Below are 24342 nucleotides of genomic sequence, written 5' to 3'. Positions count from 1 at the left end.
ATCCTCCATCATTCTTTCCACCCTCACTTCCTTTCTTCTTCTCAGACATTTCTCCACTTCCAACAGTTCCTCTGAAAGCACATGTATTGTACACAATGGACATCTTTGTCGAGACATTTTTTCCTGTTAGCTTTGGGATAAAAGTCGGTAGAAATAAAAAAAAAAACAGTCACCTAGCTTCCCGCAAACATTATCTGCCATGCAAATGTTTAACGAGACATTTCAGTCGCCTCAGAGAATTTTTCTTTCAGTCAAGCTCAGTATTACACAATATTTCAGTATTTCACATTATTTCTCTTATTGTGCGTGTAGACAAAAATGCATATCACAAGGCGGCACACCGGCATTTCCAAACAGTGTCTGCAAAAGAATGTCCTACCTTTGGTATAGTGTGTTTTTTCTGTTTCAGTCAGTTCAAAATGTACAAATAGAGGTAACTTGTGCCTGTGGAAGGAAGGAGAGAGGGAATATAAGCTTGTGTGAGGAGTAGAATGCAGCTGCTGTGTCATCATATGGACTGAAATGCTAAGGTTTAAAAGCAGGGTGAGACTAGAGTACTATACACAAAGTTTAGGTATAAATATGTTAATACACATTCTATTACAAATATTAAAGTACTGGTTGATAGTACCAATTGTAAGGAAAACTGTGTTTCAAAAGACTAACTCTGATAACGTGTACACACATCAAAAGGAACTGTGACCTGAATTTAATTTGGAATGAAAAACCTCAAACCCAGAGCGGGGGATTTGTCTCATTTCAACAGTCCACAACATGCCACTTATTCCACAAAAGGGATAAAGAGAAAGAGGGTTACTTTAATTAAAACCAAACAGGCATTCTGAACAAACAAATATTGTCCCAGACAACAATGACTCATAACCTATATAATCCCTTTCAAAGCGAATAACAAAAAGTGTGAGGACTCAATTGTGCTCTTTCCTCTTAATCAAGAAAGTTGTAACACACAATCTGTTATACGCCCTCAAAACTTGCCGTGCACACACACACCTCAACTGATGAGAGACAAAAGTAAAGAGTATGAAAAGGGGTGTGTGTCCCATTGAGCAAAGCAGATCACAGCTGCACACTGAGGCACAACTGTGCTGACCGTCTGTCCACATGGCAGCGAGACTCTGCGTGTGTGCCGCATGACAAAGCCGTGGCTCACCGACTTGCAGACCATGTGGTGTTCTTGCAAAGGTTTTCATTATTAGATCTTTTTCTTTTTTAGACACTGGGGGTGTGACTCATGTGTTAGACATACTGAACAACACATTCCACCAACGGTGCTGAAAAACAGCTCCCTGATTAAATATTGTCTTTAAAAAGTTGTTAAAAATTAAGGAAAGTGTGGGAGTGTTTGGACAATGAGTCAGTATAAAACCCCCTGATCATGTGACTTCAGTTACCATGGTAACAAAATCAGTAAGCAGCCTTAGTGTCAAACATGAGAAGCATACAATTTTAACTAAAACAAAAACAGCTTGCTCATAGTGATGTTAATGCTCACACGTCACAAAATGTATTTAATTATCTTATTTAATTATCCAATTATTTAAAAACCCAGAAAGCAGTGATTCACCAAAATGATTTTTTTAAAGAAAAAGAAACACTGAGTGAGTTTTATTTCCCAAAACCAAAAATCATATTTCGATAATACATTTGGGTAACTGAACTCTTACTGCCGTTCAGGTCCAGGGTATCGTGCTCTCAGATGATAAATTAAACCAGTCATAGTAAAGTTCTTCGACAACCAACTGCCACTGCTGCTGAACACATTTTACTTATTGCTACTTCATTATTTTGGGTCAAATTGAAGTCCATCCACACTACTGACATTTTTACCTGTTGTAGTTTATCCATGTTATGTGCATGAAACAGACACAACACATTAAAGAAAGGTTAAGCAAACCTCACCATTTTGGTCCTTCCAAAACTATTTTGCTGTTTCAGCCAAATATTTTTTTCAGTTGCCAAAATTTTGGTGCATCACTACCAAAAAGCCATATGCATTTGTATTACTTAGTGTTTTACAAATGTAGCTGTGACACACTGTTGCAGAGTGTGTTGTTGTGTGTTTGTGAAAGAGTGCTTGCTAGCTTACAATTGGGACAAAATAATTCTTTAACACAACCAAGTGACACAAAGCACTGAAATCACCACCCAGGTATCAGATGGCCTGGGTTCCTGCTTGATAGGGAAATTACTTGGCTGTTTTGAAAGGTTGACACACCATCAAGTTTTTTTAAGTTTATTTTGGCTTAAGCAACATGTATATTATCTACAGTACCTGCTTATGGAAGATCAAGATACATGTAAAAAAAAAGTATAAAAGTTCATCACTATTTGCACCTTTTGTAGAACTGCTTATAGCTCAGTTAAACTCATTTCAAAATGATAAACTTCACACTGTTATTGATCTTAACCAACATTGAACTGACTTGAGCTAAATAATGACTATTGACTTTTAGAGCTGTCTCCATAGTTAAGTTCACATAACTGAATTTGATGTTTTCCTGTTTATCTTTGTGAAGCTGCTTTGACACAATCTCTATTGTAAATTGCTATAGAAATAAAGGTGACTTAACTTGAGTTTAATGAAAGTACCAGAAAGATAAAATTCAAATGAGTTTAATCATACTCTAGTGTCATAACACATTGTGACAGAAAGAGAGAGGGATGCAGACCAGCAGTGCCCATCAAAATTTCCTGCCATGGGCACAACCTAGCGGAAGACTACGCAGAGACTTCCTGTGTGAACAGGAAATGGGGAGTGTGGGGGCACAGAACAGAAGCCAAAACAGTGGAGGTGATGTCAGAGGAAAACCCCAATAGCGAAACCATGAACTGCCTATTGTTACTGCTGGACAGACCAAACAGTGTCCATACATGGGGACAGATAGTGAACTGAACAGCATTAAGTTGAAGCTTGAAACAGAGACTTTGTTCCACGCTGACTGGCAAATTCAAATTACAAGTTTGAACTAACCCAAAATTGCATTTCTTTCTTCCCTCTCCAGGCAAACAGACCCAGAGGCACAAGTCCTCAATTAAAAAATATGTTAGTTAAAGTTAATGCATTAATGCATTAACACTAAGTTCTTCTGTCCATACTTCTCACTAGATTATTAGATCAAGCATCAAAGCATATGGGGAACACAAACACAGAATTAAAACTGTGACCCATACTCAGAATTCGTGCTCTGCATTTAACCCATCCAAAGTGCACACACACAGCAGTGAACACACAGCCGGAGCAGTGGGCAGCCATTTATGCTGCAGCGCCAGGGGAGCAGTTGGGGGTTCGGTGCCTTGCTCAAGGGCCCCTCAGTTGCAGTTTTGCCGGCTCGAGACTCAAACCCACAACCTTAGGGATAGGAGTCAAACTCTCTAACCACTACTTCCCCACTAATTTAAGCCACGACTTCCCCACTAATTTGATTATATAACAATTCCGCCACACCTGACGGACTTATTCTTACATAGTCTGTTGCTGCTCTCATTCAGTGGTCTCTAACATTTGTATTATTTAGGTATCCGTCCTCATGAAAGATTTGCTCATTTTAAACAACTCTTTTACATGACTTGAGGGTAACGAGTTACCTCAAGTGATTGTTTGTTTGTTTTTTCATTCAATAGTCTCTAACATTTGTATTAATTTTTTTAATATCTGTTTTTTGTTAATTGTTTTTGTGTTATTTGAATGAGCAACATTATTTCGTTAGTTGAATTTGTGAATTATTCATCAATGGTTTCTCCTAATTTGTCTTTAGCTGATATTATAATGATTTTTTTATTAATTTTGTTTTCTGTGATATTGTAATTATTTTTTTTTGTGATTTTTTTATATTTTTAATTGTGTAAATATAAATTTTTTTTTTTTTTGTTCTTTTTTGAGCAAAGTTACTTGAATAAATATAAATTGAATAAAGATTTGTTCATTTTGCTGAGTGAGATTCAAAGACATAACTCAGGAAAATCTGATTCTCCCATCACAAGTACTTGCTTCGAAACATTTTCACTCAGAAATTGCTAGCAAATGTCACAAATAATTACAAAGAAATGGCAGGTAACACACTGAATAAAACATTAAATTTGGAATTAGAAAGACTGAAATATCATTTTCTTCAATAAAGCTGCAATAATTTAGTTTTATTTCCAACTCATTTTTACATTGTAATAGCAATTAAAGTAAACAAGATAATGGTGTTAAACTTATTTAAAGTGCCCCATTATGCCATTTCGAATATTGCCTTTCATGCAGTGTGTATTGTAGCTGTATGATTATAAACCATCTGCTTTTTAAGTTGTAAAGCCAAAAGTGCACGATAAATAAAATGTTTGTCTCCCAAAAGAAAGAATCGACTCTGAACAGCTGAAACGAGTTGTCAGTAATTTGTGTAGCTGTCACTGTGTAACATATTTGCATAATACCCGCCTATGCTCTACATTGGCCAGCCGCAAACAATTTGACCCGCACTAAAACAATGTAGCTTGTTCCTATGGTAAACATCATGTCGAAAAGACCCTGTGAAAGTAAATTTGTTTTATTTTCACTTCCGAATGAATGAGGCTACAAAGAATCAGTGGTTAAATTTTTTTTTTTCCACTGTACCACAGCAGTACAACGGCAGTCTTTATGTATGTTCCCGTCATTTTACTGACAACTGCTTCTCTAATCACAGAAGTTCAACACAGGATTCACAAAATGCTTGCCATTAAAAGATGGCTCTGTACCCAGTTTATTTGAACCAGCTGGTTCAACTGAATCACAACCTGTAAGTATGATAAGTAATAGACGTTTATATTTTCTATGTAGTGTTCAAAATACGGAACTATGGCAATGGGTGTATCGTTTCTGACACACGCCGTACATGGTAGACCAATCACAAAACTAGGCCATCTGACCAATCACAGCAGAGTAGGCTCACGGAAAGGAGGGGTTTAGAGAGGCTGAATCTTAGAATGAATGCTTCGAATGAATCGTTTGAGAATCATTGGAAAATGAAGTGAGATTAAATGCATATTTTGAGAAAACAAAAGTGTTTTTTGACCTTGCATGCATGTAAACCTATTGTACGAGACTCCCAAAACAATATTAGGAACCTTTAAACTGGCATAATATGCAAGAAACTGACCCGAATGCTTATAGTTTGTCAGGTCTCATTAGCAGACCTCAATAGAAAGGGAGAAAATGGACAGAAGCTGGCACTAATACTACATAATGGATTTTTGAGAGCTAAGAGTAAAAGAGTGAACATTTCTCTTATTCTGATGTTCTCCTGGGATGTCCTAATGCTAGGTTATTGATTAACAATCTTCAACTTAACCCCACACACACACACACACACACACACACACACACACACAGAGCAGACTAGATGACATGAATCAGCAGAAATGCCTGAAATGAAGAAAGTAAGATACAGATGAGCATGAGTATAAAGTGAGAACATTCCTACTAAGAGAGCATTAGTACACAAAAATATAAACAATACTTTAAATATTTAACAGTAGAAGATCTCAAATGTTTATGTTAAACATCTGGTTTTAAGGGGACAAATCAATACAAATGATCAAAGTCAACATGAAACAGCAAAAGATATTAGCATTGACTGGATGGCACTTATGCTGACAGAAATATCTTAACAATAGTTAAGTGTGGATCCAAATAATCCTCCTACCATCTTTTAATGGGACACCACTGATCTATATCACAGTGAAATTTATTACATGACTGTGAAGACCAAAGGATGAGTATCTGTGAAAGCTGTGGAGCAGGCTCACTTTTTCTAATGGATATTATATGGCCTCCAGGTTTGCACTGCGATCAGGATTTAATCAGTTCTCTATAAATTCTCAATATTGTGTAATAAAGACATATAGATAAACTCTATAGCCACAAATAGATCCTCTATGCTGTACAAAGTACATGCTGTGGGAATTTCATCAGATGTAATATTCCCACAGTGAGGGGAGTTTGATGGGCTCCATTCCAGCTACAGGTCTGAAATCTTCCATTTGATGGCCACTCACCATACAGCTTTACGAACCTGTCAGAAAAGACTGTTTGCTATAATTCTTCTTAAGACTTTCCAGATTTTGATTCTGGCTGCTGCCAGTCCCCTAACACTCTTTGGACTGATGTTTGCACAACTTTGAAGAAAACCAGCTGGAAAATTGTGTGAGCAAAGCTAAACTCAAGAGTGTAGACCGAGTGTAAACTAGGGATGGGTCATATCCAAAAACCGACTAGCTTATAAGTGAAGATGACTATAGCATATAACAAAAATATTTCATTATTTTGACTTTTATTTGTGGAGTTATTTTAGCTGTTGGAAAGTTGGGAAAAGAATTCTGCTTCATTACACTGCTTTGTGTCTGTTTTTGTACACAGGAGTATGTCTTCCATAAACACTCCCAAGAAATGTGTTCAACTGAGTTCAGACGAACCCAAAATCAGCCTGATTATGGCTTTGACAAAAAGGATAGAAAAAAAGTCCATTCCACCCAAATTTACAAGATATAAAAAGTTCATAAAGACATTGAAAAGAAATCTGTACTGACCAAGTGCTTAAATCCAAGTCTTCTGAAAAGATATGATTGCTTTTTTTGTTGAACAGATTTAATTTAGGCTTTTATTGTCATATAAACATCAGTGCACATACATAGAGCACATCAAATATGGTTAATAAGCTCAACTGTACATGAACCTTATTGGAATCCCAGCACATCAAGAAAGCATGGGGGACATTCTGTGTCCAGAAACATATTTGTTCTGAACTTGAAAAAAATCTTATGGGTTTGGAATGACATGAGGGTGAGTAATTGATGTCAGATTTTTCATTTTTGGGTGAACTATTCCTTTAAAACTGTTTAGTAGTTTTAATCAGGGCATTTAGTGCATACCTAGTGTAAACACACTACACAATTTCTGCACATTGAAATGAGAACATGTTCTCCCACTGTAAGCCCCCCTCTCGAAACTGGCACCTGTCGAAGTTGGGTGACCCTGAATCTGTGTGTGGGCCACAGCGCCCACAAAGAGCCACTGAGAGCCAAACACGGAGGCTGACCTGGAAACAGGCTGAAAGTTTCCTGTCTGGCACATGGGAGTGTAATTTGGAGCAGCCGCATAATAAAATGGCCATAGTGGCCATAAGATTAACAGGAGGGTGACTAGTGGTTTGGAATCTACCAAGGATGTGTGTATGTGTGTGAGAGACTGCACTGCACACTTACCTTCAACAGAACCCATGTAAGGGACATAAACCTGTTTGTGTACAAAAAAAAAAGCCTATGACAAACCCAAACCTTGACTCATAACCCGTGTGAGTCGTTGTGAACTTGACTAGCTTGCCAGTGCTGATCCTGCTGAATAATTGTAATGAATGGTGGCTACAGAGAGAACTGTTACTGCCACTTTAAAGGAAAAGATTGAAATCCAAACACATTTTAATTACACGTTTTAACTGAGGGATAAAATCTTAAAACAAAGTATCATAATGGCACATTAAAGGAATAGTTAACCCAAAAACGAATATTACGTCGATTACTCACACTCATATCATATCAAACCCCATAAACTGTCATTCATCTTCAGCAAACTCATTAAAATATTTTTTATATTTTCTCAATATTTTTGCCCATTCATTAAAATCCACTATCCACTGCAACCACTATTTTCATGCTTCAAAAGTACAAAAATACACTGTTAAAGTACATGAATCGGCAGTTTAAGCAAAGTCTTCTGAAGAGACATGATTACTTTATATGGTATGATCAACAGAACAGAGCTTTGAACATTATGTACAAAAGTTGACAGGAAACCTTTCAGTTTCGGAATAACACGGGGTGAGTAAATGATGACAAAAACTACAAATCACAGACTCTTTTAACAGTAAAGCAGGATTTCTGGGCCAACAGCTGACATATTGAGCGTTACGAATTCTCCCATTCATAAACATTCCTTTTGTAATATGTACACCTTTATTATTTGTTTAACACCACGTCAGCAGCAGTACTATATTAAATGGCAAGTACAAAGTATAAAATACAATCAACAACAAAAACTACATAAGACATTTAATAAGGTTAATACAAAATACTTAATACTGTCAGTTAAATCTCCAAGAAAAACATTGTCTAGTTTATTTACAGTACTATGCAGTCCAGTAAAAAACTTTTTTTTTTTTTTTTTATTATTTAATCCTGTTTAATGTACTTTGTAAGGCTCTCACTAACCGTTTGTTTTTACATCCTTTGAGGGAGTTAAAGCCTTTATAACAAGGTCAGACCCTCCCAAAAATTCACACTCCGTCATTCATACTCAAATCTGAACCTCTTGGATAGAGCCTGTTTTCTAAACACATGCTATGTCTAGTCCTACCCCAAACATCAAAAGCAAATCAATGAAAACATCAAATGGCAATATATACTCAGGTTTGGACTAACGGTGCAATTAGCTTAAGTCTAGACTAGATGTAGTCTTTATCTGGGAAAACAATTTTATCTGAGGAAAACTAAGAAACAAACAAGGTTAGAGGACTGGCGACACTTCTACCTCCATTACAGGAACACACAAGCCTAACCAGAAAAGTCAGCAAACAATAAAAGGACCTTCAACTATCAGCAAACACATGTTCTGTGAGCTCAAACATTCTGAATGACCCCGGAGTGTTTTTGCACATGCTGCAAGATCACGCTTCACCCCCTTCTCATGCTCCACTATACATACCCACAGTAAAGTATAAACATAATGAATAAAATAAATAGCACATTTTTAGAAGGAAGTTTGAAAAGTGGGTTAAAATGTTTAATTCATCCAGTTAGACGCTCAGGTTTCTTACAGTCAGTCCCAGTATCACTAAGACTAAGGAAAAAATAGACTGTCCTAGAAACTTCCATCTAAAGGTGTGTGAAGATATTAATATCGAAGTTATAAAAACTGCATGTTCTTATTTAGCTGAAATCAACATTTGCAAAACAAGTTTTATAGCTAACAAATAAAAATCAGCTGTTAAAGACTATTAAAGTTACTGGTAGACTGCTGATAGCATGGGGAAGAGAGTGTTTCAACTGTATACAATTTCTTCTTCTAAATCATATAAAATCAAAAGTCATTTGTGCCAGGGCACTAAAAACAGCCACCAAAGGCAGCACCAGTAAATCATCAACCTGTATAGTCAGACACTGCTACAATAACTGCATGTCTTCATTCTAAACTTTTAGTTTCTTTAGTTTATTTTCCAACATACCAATTCACTGCTTTCAGATGCAACTGTATTTCCAAAAGGATATGATGCAAACATACTGGAATTTGCAGTGGAAGAATAACAACAATATTGCAAACATAAACAATAAATCAACAAACAAATAACTCCATGAGGGCTGACATTTCACACAGTGGTGACCGAATATATCTCAATCCTCTCATTCATCCACTCTCAGAGCTGATTTCAGGTCAGTTTAATCCTTCGTAATACATTAGATCATCCCGATGTTGTATTTGCTGCATTCTTCTTTCACCTTTCTTATAATGTATTTAATTGTTTAATTAATTTAATTAACTCTTCTTGTTTTAATTCAGTATATTTCTTCTGGTCTTTCCTCTCTTTCAATATTGTAAATGAACTGAATGGGAAAACCCTGTTCTGGGGGAAGGGAAGGACACTCAGTGATATCTTTTCCAGCTGGATGAAGTAGAGATGTCTTCTCTCATTAGTGAGATCACTAATGTCACAAGAGGTCAAACATCACTGGGACACACATGGAATGGAAGAACAAAGTTCAGAATCATCCAGTCTTGTGAAGCTTATTTTAATAGAACGAAATACAAAATATAAGCTTCTGCAAAGTCACAATGAAATCCAAATTAAAAGTGAATCAGCCAGTACCATTGTCACTATTTGGTCCAGAATGACAGTCAGTGTGTGGCTACACCTCATTAATGTTTGAATCATCACAAAGACTCCAATTCTATGAGTGTTTCAATGAGTAAATGTGATTACATGCACAGTTTTAATAGGGGGTTTTGCATAAACTACAGTTGTCATCTCTCCGTCTAAATATACATGACACAATGCATAATTGAATATTTGAAGGATTAAATACAATACACCGTTGCTGCTTCTGTCTTTTAGTCTAAGTGCACAACACTGGGGATGACTGTAGTCTGATTAACATGTATACATGCTGGACAAAGCCAAGAACAATCACATTATGTACTGGAGGTCTGTTATTGTTTGAGTTTGACTCAAAATCAAACCTTTAAAATGCATGTAAATGCACTTGTCAAGTCATTTTTTATTTCTATGGCACTGTTTACAATATACCTTCTTTCAAAGCAGCTTTACACACCATTGTGTCTTTTCACACACTTTTGTTTTAGCCTCGATCTATTATTTAAACTGTGTATTTAGGACTGATCTCATGATATCTAATGTTACACCAAATCTATTAAAGGAATAATTCACCCAGAAATGAAAAATCTGTCATCATTTACTCATACTTATGTCATTCCAAACTTATATGCCTTTCTTTCATCTGTGAAACATAAAAGAAGATATTTTGAAAAAAGTTGGTAACTAAACAGACAGTAATGCTGGGCATTACCACTACATTGTATGGACAAAAACCACAGAGACATTTCTCAAAAAAAAAAAAAAAAGTTCTCCAGAAGAAAGTAAGTCATATAGGGTTGGATTTACAGTGGGTATAGAAAAGTGTTACATGAGAGTGAATAAATGGTGACAGAATTTTCATTTTTGGGCTATCCCTTTAATGAGGATGAATCTAATGTGTAGCCTAATCTGCTCTGTACATACATTTCTTCACAGTTACACTGTTAAGCCTACTGTTCTCCTGAAGCAATTCATTTTATAAGTGGATAGTAATGCAGTTTAAGCATGGTAAATTAGTTTAAAAATAACAGACACACAATGTCCAAAGGCACAGAATTCTAAAATACGCAAAAGAAAATATGCTTTTATTTATTAAAAACTATGCACTCCTAGCTAAATCAGTCTCAAAGGTTTCTTAATCGGTTCTGTTTGGGACTTAACGTTGGGCAAATTAGTTCAGGGAAATCAGAGACAGCTGAGTGTGAAGAGTTTGTCTCTGGAAGGCCTGAAAGCGAAGGACCAAGCACACCTGATGATTGGTGCCAAGCATTTATACAAGCAGGGCATTCTCTGGCCTCCAGGTGCTCCATTGCTGGTCCCTGTAGCTGCTGAAGACCTATCTGGTTTCACTTTCCCCGATGACTGTTTCACGGAGGGTTACAGTTCTCTTTGAAGGTCTGCCCCCTTCTCTGAGGGGGAGCTTTGGTAAAATAACACCAACTAACATCTGAGTCTTTTGTGTGTCCCCAGCTCTTGACCAAAAAAACTTTATTTTAAGAAATGTATCCACTAGAGGATGGAGATGATGTACTGTATATAAAACTGTCCCATGTAAAGCTGGATTGTCTCCAGCAAATTTGGCATTAGCTTTAAAAACATGTTTAGTTAAACAGATCACCACATAGACGACTTAGATATTTGTCTGACTGAGATGCATTAGCAACAGCTGTTTTTCTCGTCTAAAATGCTTCGTCTACACTCATTCCTAGAGGACTGTGCATTCCCTTCTCTGCACAGCAGTGCACAAGTAACTGAGAAAAAAAAGGAAAAACATGCCAAGTACTTATTTTCTTAAGGTCAGCAATTTACAGACTACATCCCACCTTTCCGCTCATTAGCTATCAAGGATGCAGACAACACACTCTGACAGTAAACAACAAGAGCAGACTGAAAGCACAGACTTAAAAAGAAAGAGGAAAAAGTGACCCAAGAATTAGAAACTTCCTATGATTCAATCTCTCACTACATGGCCTTTTACTTGGCAGAAGCACTTGAAAAGCATGGACACCCCTCAGTGGATCTTGTCAAATTTATTTAAGCTGCAGTCAGTCATTTAGTCCTACAAGGAAAACATCAAATTAGATTTGCTTTACTCACCAATGCAGTTACTCACAGCCTACACTGTTTTGTTTTGTTTGTTTGTTTATTGACACAGTTATGTACAAAAAGTCTGGTTCAAATGATTTGTTACATATTTGTGCAGAAATGATTGACGTTAAAATACAGTTTTACATCCCGATTAGACATGTTCTGGAATGAGGTTAAAAGCTCATAAATAATTTAAAACTATAAAACTGAGGTGTGTCCATGAACATTAAACACATTAAAAGTAGCACTTGTATCTCCCAATAAACTACAGGGCTTGATGTCATTTCCCTGTTCTCACGAACCAGGCTTGTAAGGGACAATCCCTGTTCAACATACCCTGTGTGTCAGGAGTACCTAACAAGATTATTCTTCTGAGGATAAACACCAATTATATTTACTCCAACTTTAACAGGTACATGGGCGGAATAGTCATATGGATGAATTACATAATATATATAGGCTATTGAAAATACTTGAAAAAGGACTTGTGACAAAAACATTTATGACTTGAGTGACTGTAAGGACAGTGAACAGTATGGCCTAGAGCGCACGCGACATGCAAATAAAAGACGGTTAAGCATGCAGAAAATTTTTACATAGCCGTTCATTCATTTTTTTTTTACCCTAAAGGATTATCCAATGGAGATGTATGGTTTAAAATCCAGAACTACATGCTAGCCTAGGGGGTCGATAGGGTGGAGACCAGCAAGATGACAACACTGTCTCAAGTAATATTCATTTTAAAGCGCAGAGATGGAAGCATAATTACAATGCGTTAAAATAAAACAACTCCCTACAACAACCGGGAGTTGAGCAGGGGGGTTATGGGCGTTATGAACACACCCAGAATCAAGCCGACGGGCAGCGTTGAATGAAAACACTTGAATGACTTTTTATTCTGTGGTAAAGTGTTGTTAGTAAATAAATGTAACATGCTGAATGATCAAATGCTCAAAATGTCCCATTGATCACTGGACCACACGTTAGCCACACTTCAGCTCGGCCACACACCCAGAACAAACAGAGGCTTTCTTCGGCTCAACTGGAGATGAAGTCAAATGTGGATCATTACACGAGATTATTACAGTTCTACAAACTAACTCCCACCTGGTCAGCAAAATCCACTGACTGATGATGGAGAGCTATTGTGCACGTGGGGGAACTGTCCAATTGTCAAATGACTAAGATGAATTCGCTCCCTTTAACACGCTCCATGTGTTTTTGTCCAGGCAATTTTCTCATAAGAACAAACAATAACATCACACAGTAGGCTATAACTTAGCCAGTTTGTTTAGAATGAGACCTTCCAGCCCTCTCCTAATGTAAACCCACTTTTACAACAGAGCGCAGCTTAAGTTCAAAAGCTTGAGTATCAGACATAAGAAAGATGAGATAATAGTAGCCACTCACCCAGCGGCGAAGAGCTCTGCAGTTCTTTTATTGTAAGAAAACAGCCGATAATTATATATAAGGATGTTGAAGGTGAATATCCCACGGCTCTGGTGCTGAACAGCGCGGTATGTGTACTAAAAAGGCAAACTGTTTCAATCCTTCCAGTCTTCTACTGACACATTTCGGTGTCCTCTCCCATTCTCTCTCTCTCCCGGAGAACGGAGATTGTTACGCGTTCCTCGCGTCCAGTTTCCTGTCCTGCCCAGATTCAGCGCTCGACCAATCATCCGGTTGAGAAGGAGGTGCGTGGATCCACACTTTCCCCGCACGAGAACGGCAGCAGGCCGCCACTGGTGCGCAAGGACAACAGGCAGCACATGTGCATCTTGTATAATGGGCTGAACTATAGGCAGTTACAATAATAAAGTCCCATATGTTTTAACCCCCGTTTTGGATGATTTAGACGCAGTCCCGATTTTTATTGTGAAAGTTCAGTAGCTATGAAGTGTTTATGTGAGTTAATTTCAAGTGATTTTTTTCTTAGTCACATCAGTGTGGTAAAGATCGCAAACTCCAAAGTGAAACGTAGCCTAGGTAGTTTGTTTTCGAGAACGAAGCAACACATTTTGGGAAAGTGTTGTAACGTTCTCCCCCCAGCGGACAAAACCATATGCAACAGTCGTGCATTGTTTATTATAAAAGGTGTTTTCTTTTGCACTTTACCCGTCTAAAAGCAGGTAGAAAATAGTTTATCATTAATTATATTATTTATAACATTTTTAATTACATATGCATTTTTTGTTACCTTATTATTATTTATTTACTTTTTAAATAATTTATTATTATGATTTGGTGAAAGTAAAAAAAGTTGACACACACACACACACACACACACACACGCACGCACGCACGCACGCACACACACACACACACACACACCGATCAGACATGACATTATGACCACTGACAAGTGAAGTGAATAACACTGATCTCTTCATCGCGGTACCTGTTATGATATATGATTTACAGTTTACCTCAGACGGCCATTCAATATGTACTCGCATAATCGTGTTAAGGTATTTTAGACGACAGATTAATATAGTTTTATAAAGTATCAGAAGGATGAAATATGTGAATATCTGTGAAAGTAGAGGGAGAGTCGTTTCTGTAACTGAAAAGCGAATTTAGCAAAGTGAGTCAAATGAGTTAAAATAAGTGAATACGACATTCTGCTCTAATGTAAACACCTGCAATTGTCCATATCGACATGTAAATCACATACAAATTACGTCCAATTTTGTCGGACCGCAGGTCTAATAGAGCCGACGACCCGATTCAAATAAACCGGTTCATCAATTCTCGAACAAAGTGATTCCCGGAAAGGAATCAACGTCTCAGAGCCTCCATACATTTCAGTACGCGCACGCTCTGCGAGTGCAGTAGGCTTCAGTGTAATTTGATGCTTACATGCGTAAATAAAGGTTTTTGGTAAGTCATATAAATCAAAATGTCGTTTTTTCTTGTCAGAAAAGCACACGGATACATTTGTGAGAAACTCGTCGAGTGCAGTCACCTTGAGACGTTTAACGGTAAGTTCGTTTATTTTATATTTTACAGATTTTACATACATGATTGTCTGTGATTAATCAACTAACCCTCGCGTAACTTAAACGCACATACTTTGTTCAGAATGTACAGAATTTATATAACAAGCGAATACATCATATACCCATTTTTCCAAATCGTGTTTTTGACTTGTCCTGAATCACTTTGGTACACAAGTGTTTATATATGGACTATTTTAAAGCTACGGAGTAACCCAGTACCTGCGTGACATGCCAGAGAAATTTCTGGGTGTGTATATGCAGTGTGATCTTCCATATCTGTGTGCCAGTGACTGTGCATGTGTTTTGAAATAGCCAGCATATTAATATAAAACTGATTATACTGACCGGAACATCCTATTGATTACACAGTTTGAAAACACACCTTTCAGCCAATCAGTATAGCATATTCAGCTTCTGGAGACCTACTCAGATGAATTTAACTCATAATCATGATGAACTCAATTTCATGATGAACTTCACACAGTTAATTGAACTGAACCATTGCTATTAAAACAATCTGTATTTTGTTTACTTTATTTTACAGGTTGTAACAAACATGGTGGATTTCCTTAACCAAGCAGAGTCCACAAAACCAGACCTCTCAGGCATTGATCATAATCAATGGACCGGTAAGAATATTCTGGACAATATTCAAAATTAAATTGCAAATTGTATATTTAATTGCATTTTTCCACATGTGGACGCATAAATTGTGACAGTCCAAAAACACAATTGAAAATCTTGCATTACCGTTTGCGTTCTTGCTTTCGTGAACTTGCAGTGACTGCCACATCAAATGGAAAAGCAACTGTAACTGTATTTCCCATGTCTTGCAAGTAATGAGCCTGTCGTATTTAAATAGCAATATTAATTATCACGTCTGCTTTTTCACTCTCTCTGTTTCTTGCATGTAATATGCCAAAACTCAAATGGAATCTTAATTCCTTTAGCATTTGATTTTCAGATGCCTTACACGGAAACATCCTGTCAATCCGTGTCAGGGGTGGGACTATACTATGGGGCGTGTTTGTATTGGGAAGTGACCTCACTCACAGACTATTGTGCCAGACAAAATTTATAAATTTTGTTGTTTTTACCCCAAATCTCTTACGGTTTGCATTCTGATGTACGTCAGCAAAACATTTGTCTGTAAGTGATGTCATCTCCCAATACAAACACATCCCATATGGTCCCACCCCCGACACGGATTGACAGGTTTCCATGTGAGGCATCTGAAATTCAGATGCTAAAGTAATTGCGATTCCATTTGAGTTTTGGCAGTTTACATGTGTGACACAGTGAAAAAGCAGACTTGGTAATTAATAACACCCGATATATGATGCAGCTACGCTAACATTAATCTTTAATTCTTATTCTGAGGTCACCGTAGCCACCTGGATCCAATCTGTATCCAGATCAGATGTTTTATGAGGTGATAGTGGTTTAGTTTGTGTTAAGAAATGATGGTGGATCAGCACCTAGAGATGACCTCGACAGCTCTGTATGACAGAGGAGACCAGGACATCTAGATGAGCCCCAAAGACAGATCTCCAGACCTTGTCATCTAGATGGCCATTGGCACAAGATCACAGGAACCAGTTGAGTCCACTGCACAATCAGACTCTACTGCAGCCTTGAATTAAACTGCTGGTTTCGTCTGGCCAGCTGAGAAATGGCCCCCCGACTGAGCCTGGTTTCTGCCAAGGATTTTTCTCCATTCTGTCACTGATGGAGTTTTGGTTCCTTGCCACTGTTGCATCTGGCTTGCTTAGTTGAGGACACTTCATTTCCAGCAATATTGTCGACTTAATTGCACAGATACTATTTAAACTGAACTGAGCTGGATGATGAATCACTGAATCAATGATGAACTGACTTGAACTGAAAATTGAGTTTACTGTTGTCCTTTTGCATTATTGCACACTATTTTCCTTTTACTGTAAAGCTGCTTTGATGCTGTATATTTTTTTAAAGATGACAGGCTCCTTACTCATAGTAATACTTAGGGGGAAGTCGTGGCCTAGTGGTTAGAGAGTTTGACTCCTAACCCTAAGGTTGTGCGTTCGAGTCTCGGGCCGGCAATACCACGACTGAGGTGCCCTTGAGCAAGGCACCGAACCCCCAACTGCTTCCTGGGCGCCGCAGCATAAATGGCTGCCCACTGCAGTGTTTGTGTGTGTGTGTGTGTGTGTTCACTGCTGTGTGTGTGCACTTTGGATGGGTTAAATGCAGAGCACGAATTCTGAGTATGGGTCACCATACTTGGCTGTATGCCACTTCACTTTCACTCTCACTCATAATACATTACATGGAAAATACAGTTGCAAATGGTCTTTTCCATTTGAAATTTGGCAGTCAATGTGCATACGTGAAAATGTAAACAGTAATTTAAGATTTGCAATTGTGTTTGGATTATGTCACAATTTGTCACATGTGGGAAAACACAATTGAAAATATAATTTGCAATTCCTTTTGAAAATTGTCTGGAATATCCTTCCATAGACAGGCTTTATAGCAGAGCACACTGCTCTCAGCTATAGATCTTTGCTTCAAAGCTTTCTAAGTGTCTGACGATAGTTCACCCAAAAATGAAAATTCTGTCATTAATTACTCACCCTGGTCTGAAAGCTCTTGGATTTTATCTAAAATATCTTAACTTGTGTTCCGAAGATGAATGAAGGTCTTACGGGTTTGTAAAGACATGAGGGTGAGTAATTAATGACAGAATTTTCTTTTTAGGTGAACTATACCTTTAACTACCCTAAGCAGTGCGCATCTACCTAGGAGTCTTTATATACTTGAGATAAATCTTAGGACATCTTAAAATGATTTTGCATTCTGTCTTTTTAAATTAATCGTCAATGTCATTTCACTGTATTTAAATAGTTAAACATGTCAAAGTAATAGTTAAACAGTTAGACAGACACGTCGTTCAGAACTAATTTTCTAATTTGTTGCAATTATTTCTTTTTCTTTTTTTTTTTTTTTTTCATTTGCTGGGAAAAAATTAGAAAATTGTATGTTGTTTGTCATTGGTACAAATTTTAACACATTTATGAATGTCCGATGGCATTAAAAGTACATTTTAACAGTCTAAATAACCTGTATTCTTCATTATTTATTAATCCATGATTGTCTTGAGCATAGGTGAAATAATGATCAAAATAACCCAGCAAAAATAACCCAGAAACACAAAAATGCAAACACATAAAGGGTAAAACTGACTATATCTTGGGTTTCTCAACAACCTGTCCTGCTGGGTTAAAATGTGTAAACCAGTTTCTGTGTTCTGTCCAATATTTACCCAGTGCTGGGTTGCCAATTGGGTTATTTTTAACCCAGCCATTTTTTAGAGTGTGCACGTTTTGTGGTTCAGGAAGTATGTTTACCGGGGTGCAAGACATGCAGGGGTCTGAAACCAGTTTAGGTCTAAATATAAACACAACCACAAAACCTTATTATGTGCATGTGTTTTCATCTCATGAATAATATAAGAAACTCGATTAATCAGAATCTTTCCTTCCATCAAGGGAAATGCAAAAAAAATAAAAATAACAGAACATCATCAGCATCGTGGGTTGGCGATGGTTTCAGTGTTCAGTGAATTGGTTGCCATAGAGATCACAAAGTGCACTGGCTGTGACATACACCCAGTTTTAAATTAAAAAACAGGAACATGAAGACTTACAATAAATCATCTTAAAGACATTTTCCTGTCCATCACATGTGTTAGAGGGAGTCAGTAACTGCCAGAAAATGCCTTTAATGCACTTTATTAAACAAAAGCCTACAGATCTTTTTCCGATCAATGGTTTCTATCATTTTAACTTTGAAGAGTCCTCTTTCTTTTTCAGCGTCCCCTCTCTAATTTTCTGTGTCTGTTACTCTCAAGTACAACCCCATTTAACCCTACATAACTTGTCAACTCTTCAAACAGACCATTTCGTAGAAAACCCCTACAGGGGTCTCCTTTACTACCTCCCCTCAATGAGGAAACACCAGCTACTGTATGATACCATGAGAATCTGTAACCGACGCACTATATGAAACATGCAAATAACATCAACCACAAAGGGTGCAAGGAGAGAACGGAAACTTCCTGTTTGGCTCGTGATGTGTTCTTCTGTTACACCAAAGGTTGAATTTGCCATACAAGATCGACATCCTTGCAAAACAGTCCGAAAACGAAAGGTAGCGGCTCTGTCGTTTTCAACACAATTTCAATTGTGTGAAGACTTCGAATACATCAGATGGAGATTTTTAGGGCATCTGTGACCCTCTTAAGTCTTTGTCTCTTCCATAGCAGCCTATCTGAAACAGAGAGCATGTGCAAAGGTAAGATCTTTTATTTTGTGATTTACTTTAAACATTTATTACAGTGGGTAATTACTGTTTGTGTAACCTAATGTGTTAAGGGGGGTTCAGTCATATTAAATCATTTTAACTGATTAGCTGATTGTTAATGAAGCATGTCTTAGCTTATTTGACAAAAGTCTTATTTAGGATGGGACAGAATAAGGCCTTTAGCAGTGGGACCAATTTTTAAATGCAGGGGCTTTGAGTCGAGAGGCCTACAGTGGCCTGACAGCTTAAAACAAGGCACTACAAATATAAAAGTGAAATACATTGCATATATCAGTTTTATCAGCCATTTGGCAAATCACATTTTATGAGGTTGGAATTACAACAATCTAAAGTAGTAATTCTTAATTCTGAAATAGTCAAAATATGTATTACAGGGAAATTATGAAATCTAGTCAAAAATACAAGACACCATAAGACCTTTTATTTGTTTACATCCCAGCAAAAAGTGTGTGGGATGACAGGGATGTGGGAAATGCCCTTATGGTAGTCAAATATAAATACATAATAATATATAAGAAAATGTATACATAAGAGAAACTGGTAAAAAAGTGGCAAAATAATTCAAGAAATTTTACATCTTGGTGCCAGTGTATAAATCAAAATACAGTCTAACCGACTGAATGAGGTTTGTTAACTGAAATACTGTGCAGTCAGACACATTTAAAACCAACTTCACCACAAACATCTCATTTGCAAGGCTGCAAATTACAATAAAGTACATGAACAGTGGAATTAATCATTCTGCAAAAAGATGATTCAGTCTTTCCTTTTATTCTACAAAGTGAAGTTCAAAGCAATTTGTTCAAAGAAACGGTCTCTATGACAGCAGTTCTCCATTCTTACAGGGAAAGGATAATATTTGTAAAATGAAGAAACCAGTCAAAACTGTTTTTCAGTTTTGTTATTCTGGCATTTAACCTTTTTTTCAGCTTGTTTTTTATTTTATTTTTATTCTCACAAGTTTGGTATATAGGAAAGTGCCTATGCACATGAATTTTATATGAAGTTACTCAGATAGATAGATAGATTTTTAATTCGTAGAGGTCTATCTATCTATCTATCTATACATATATATATATATAATAATAATAGTGCATGTACGTGGTGGTGATTTGTGTGGTGGATATCCACTTCTGCAAAAACTACAGACGAAGTAAAAAATGTAATATAAGTGTATATTGTACAGATTTTAGATTTTAAAAGTTAAAGCTTAAACACTGTCTATTAAGCAGTTCTAAGATGTTACTGATGTGTTGTCTCCTCACCGCAGGTAATCTACCACCATTTCAACATGTGGCATTGAACAGCAGTGTTACTGTTCCCTGCCCTGTACTCAGTGCACCAGAAATGGTGTTCAGATTATATAAAGGCTCAGACGAGATCTTTTACATCAGCGTTAATAATACAATCATCAGCAAAATTAACAACAGTCCGGGGATGGCTTTCACAGTTAATGTTGTGGATAACAGTACCAGTTTTATCCTGAATGGTGTGACAAAAAATACTACAGCCATGTACACCTGTGAGGCCGAGAGAATCTTTCCTCCTCCATTTCAGCAAGTGGAGCACAAACCACAAACTATTGTGTTTGTTGAAGGTATGTTCACTATTTTTCACTTTTTTTTTTGTTCACACAATGTAGACATTGTCACTGTGAACAGCATTATGCAGAGAATTAAAGCAATTGGCAATATGATTAGCAGTTTATTTGTAATACAAAGACTTCATTATTTGTGCTCTGGTTAATGTACAGTTAAAATTCACATTCTGTGTCACTCTTTTTCTATTTGTGTGTGCGTGTGTGTGTGGTTCAGGTATTCCCTACTTTGTGGGGACAAAATGTCAAACTTTTTTCACAAGTATAGCAATATCCCAAATTTTTGATCTTGTGACATTTTTTGGTGTCCATGAGAAAAACAGTTAAATATAATCTTACTAAATTATTTAGTATGAAAGTTTATATATATATATATATATATATATATATATATATATATATATATATATATATATATATATATATATATATATATATATATAAAACATGGAAACCCAACATGTGTGTTTCAACAGAGAGACCAGTTAAACAGCATGCCGTCTGTCAAGATGTCAGCTACCTGGTGGTGGCTTTTTGGGTGGTGCTTGGAGCCATGGTCATATATGGGCTGGTAACGACTTGTATCGTTTTCAATCTGCGGGTAAATAATTATATTTTCATTTAGAAAAAGGGTCATTCAACAGAGTATATTTCTATAATTTGATACAATGTATTACAGAGTATTAGAAAAGTTAACCATTTAATTGATGTCTCATGAAAAAACATTCAGATATATGATTGTGGCTAATATCAATTTTTAAATATGCCAATTAGTAACCATGGCCTCTCATTGTAATATTGGTTACCAATGCTGTGTCATTATATATTATATTATGTTATTTAAAAAATAACATTCACTGATTATAATGATTATGATTTTGACAGTATCATTTGCCAATAAATATTTAGTTACTTATGGATTGACTTAAAATTTGGCTTCAGGTCTTTGAATGTTGACTAAATGATATGTTGAATGGTATGTTGCACTTGTTTGATAATTGTATTCTTGATGTCTTTCTCATGTATGCGCATCAGATGAAGTTGAGTCAAATGGACACTCCCTTCAAGGACAGAGAATGCAGACGGAAATGGCAGGGGGTTCAACATCCAACCTGGCAGGGCTTTTACATAGACACTGTAGTATGAGACTATCTGACAACCTTTAACAAACCCTGCCAAGAACAACCACTAAAGCATCACATAACATCAGCCATGTTTTAAAAAGGGCACACTGCATTCTGAGAAAAATCCAACTACGTTTGAATTTTTTTCACAGTTTTACATTTTATTTTTTCATTTAACCCACTATTAAATGTAGCCTAAATGTAATTAGATTTGCTAGTATTTTCGTTTTGTTACATTTATTTGCAAAAATAAATAAAACAACAGCCTTTTCCTTTTTTGAAACTGTATGCACATTTTCATGTCTGAAAGGAGGCCTACTATAGACTTTTTTTTTTCTCTAATAAATCAAATTATATGTAAATCCAAGCCTGCACAATTGATTTACTAGATCCACTTCAACATTCTCAGGTTCTGAACCACGTTTCGTTTTAAGAACATCCCCAAAAGAAGATTTTGCTGTTTTCAGCTATTTTCCCCCCACGGTATCTTTATCTCTATCTCTTTCTCTCTCTCTCTCTCTCTCTCTGTCTCTCTCTCTCTCTCATACACACACACACATACTGGAAAATGACAGTGTAAGTAAGAAAAGTTCATCTCATGAAATCTCTGCGGTTAAGAGTTCTGAACCTCTTACTGGTATGCCTGAAGCAGCTTTTGTTTTCTCTTTCTGTCTTTCCTCTACCTTTCTCACTCTGTTTGATGATCAACAAGCAATAACACAGAACATCCACTGGAGGGAGACGCAGGACTTACATTCCATTAACCAAGAGCCGCTAGTTTGAAGGGCACTGCCAACTGCTGTTAACTCATAGTGAGTCAGTTACTCTTGTAATTCTCCCTCCCTTTCTATAATCACCCCACCCTCTGTGCTAACACCCTTAAAGAACTGTCTACCCACGCTGCTCGCTCATCAGAGCTGCAGCGCGCTTTCCAGTGACTACAGTTTCAGGCGCACAGACATTCTCTCACAGACTCGCGCGCAATGGGTGCGCAGAATATTTTAGCGCGTATTAATATATAACCTTTTAAAAATATACTCTAATTGCAATATCGTGAATAAATAGTTTTAAATTGATTTAGAAACCCATACTCCTACCAGTTCTCGGGGGTCAATGGATTTACAGAAAATGAATGAAATTCAGATCCCGTTTTGGGAATGTTCAAGAACCCCAGACAATTCCAGCTTTAACACCTCTGCGTTGGAAGTTAACGCCACCTGTAGAAATGCGTCAATAATTCAGATATTCCAACCCACACGAGCAAAAGGTAAGGACAAACTAATCCATGTCAACGTTATATTGTCTTGTTTTCCTGTTGCATAAATGTTTTTTGTTGTTGTTTTTGTTAGTCATTTTGACGGTATAATACATCATGAGATAAATGGTAGGAAACACATGATACGCTCAACCTTTGCTGATGGTACAAAACAGTTTTTTTTCCTCCAGTTCAGATCATTCATTATGTACAGTATATACTTTAGCTATAACAGCGTGTCTTAACATTAATTATGGAATCAACCATTCCCAAAGCAACTGTGCCCCAGCAACCACTAGCTCACATATACACATTAAATATAAACTTTCAGCAGCTTGTTTTTCAGTACATTGTACGTTTATTTAAAATGCTCATTAAATATGAATGGTTGTTTTTCTTTTAAATAGTAAAAAAAAGTATAGCTAATAGGCCTATATTCACAGAGTTTTATGTTATAATAAAAGTGATAAAGTTAATATTTTCGTTTTGTATTTCAAGAACTATGTCAGAGGTAAAGTTTAATGTAATTAAACCCCAAGGATGTGCTTTGCATATTTTGTCAGCTCCCATCATTATCATTATACTCTCTGAACATGCAAATGTAGCCTAGTGTTTACATCATTGGGACACTAGTTAATAGGTACTCAAAACCACAACCTCAAGGATGATTTATGGGCATGAGAATGATATATTTAAAAAAAAAAAAAAAGGTTGTGAATCAGATTGACACAAGTCAGGGGGAGTGTTAGTCTGGTAGGAGATTACACTCCCAGTAAGGCTCTTTAGGCTAAAAACTTCAGCCAATAATTTCATCTGCTCATTTCAAACATATGTAATTGGAGATTTCCAACTTGACATTGATGAACCTAATGAAACCTCCCAGCTGGGAAAAAAATAATTCCATTTGTTTTTATGCACCTTCGCAGCGTCTTACCTCTGATTACAAAACTGCTACAGCATTTCAGTCATCTTTTTCTATTTTATGGATCCACACATTTTATAAATTCAC

General features: G+C 36.7%; 3 protein-coding genes and 1 long non-coding RNA gene across 9 annotated transcripts in view; 3 read left to right on the top strand and 1 right to left on the bottom strand.

Moving 5' to 3' along the window:
- The window catches only part of LOC109067300 (Ras association (RalGDS/AF-6) and pleckstrin homology domains 1b), a 51638-nt gene extending 37942 nt beyond the window's left edge, over positions 1-13696 (bottom strand). For 2 of the 6 annotated variants that reach the window (XM_042756766.1, XM_042756782.1), the window contains exons 1-2: positions 13404-13696; positions 380-444 (exon numbers count right to left, since the gene is read on the bottom strand). The gene's annotated coding sequence lies outside the window, so the exon portion shown is untranslated. The remainder of the gene's footprint in view (positions 1-379; positions 445-13403) is intronic. The other 4 variants (XM_042756797.1, XM_042756804.1, XM_042756773.1 and 1 more) reach the window with 2 other exon arrangements.
- A 1074-nt stretch (positions 13697-14770) lies between these two features.
- On the top strand, positions 14771-16415 carry LOC122145080. The gene is made up of 3 exons (XR_006160117.1): positions 14771-14974; positions 15537-15621; positions 16373-16415. It is a non-coding gene; the product is annotated as an uncharacterized LOC122145080 (long non-coding RNA).
- Positions 16416-19109: 2694 nt separating this feature from the next.
- Positions 19110-22434, top strand: LOC122145074. The gene is made up of 4 exons (XM_042756756.1): positions 19110-19327; positions 20628-20954; positions 21431-21555; positions 21990-22434. The coding sequence occupies exons 1-4, from the start codon at positions 19243-19245 to the stop codon at positions 22098-22100; spliced, it is 648 nt and encodes a 215-aa protein (XP_042612690.1). The 5' UTR covers positions 19110-19242; the 3' UTR covers positions 22101-22434.
- A 431-nt stretch (positions 22435-22865) lies between these two features.
- LOC109069588 (cholecystokinin receptor-like) overlaps positions 22866-24342 on the top strand; it is a 34530-nt gene continuing 33053 nt past the window's right edge. The window contains exon 1 of the mRNA XM_042756749.1: positions 22866-23345. Within this exon, the coding sequence (XP_042612683.1) occupies positions 23192-23345 (154 nt within the window). The 5' untranslated portion in view covers positions 22866-23191. The remainder of the gene's footprint in view (positions 23346-24342) is intronic.

Source organism: Cyprinus carpio, chromosome A1 (genome assembly GCF_018340385.1).
Source record: "Cyprinus carpio isolate SPL01 chromosome A1, ASM1834038v1, whole genome shotgun sequence".
NCBI classification, from domain to species: Eukaryota; Metazoa; Chordata; class Actinopteri; order Cypriniformes; family Cyprinidae; genus Cyprinus; species Cyprinus carpio.
The sequence above is the reverse complement of the archived record's forward strand: the minus strand, read 5'-3'. Positions and strand labels throughout refer to the sequence as shown.

Coding starts and splice junctions, on each gene's coding strand:
- LOC122145074 (XM_042756756.1), top strand. CDS start 19,243: ATGGAGATTTTTAGGGCATCTGTGACCCTCTTAAGTCTTTGTCTCTTC. Junction 19,328..20,627: donor AACAGAGAGCATGTGCAAAG/GTAAGATCTTTT, acceptor TCCTCACCGCAG/GTAATCTACCACCATTTCAA. Junction 20,955..21,430: donor AACTATTGTGTTTGTTGAAG/GTATGTTCACTA, acceptor GTGTTTCAACAG/AGAGACCAGTTAAACAGCAT.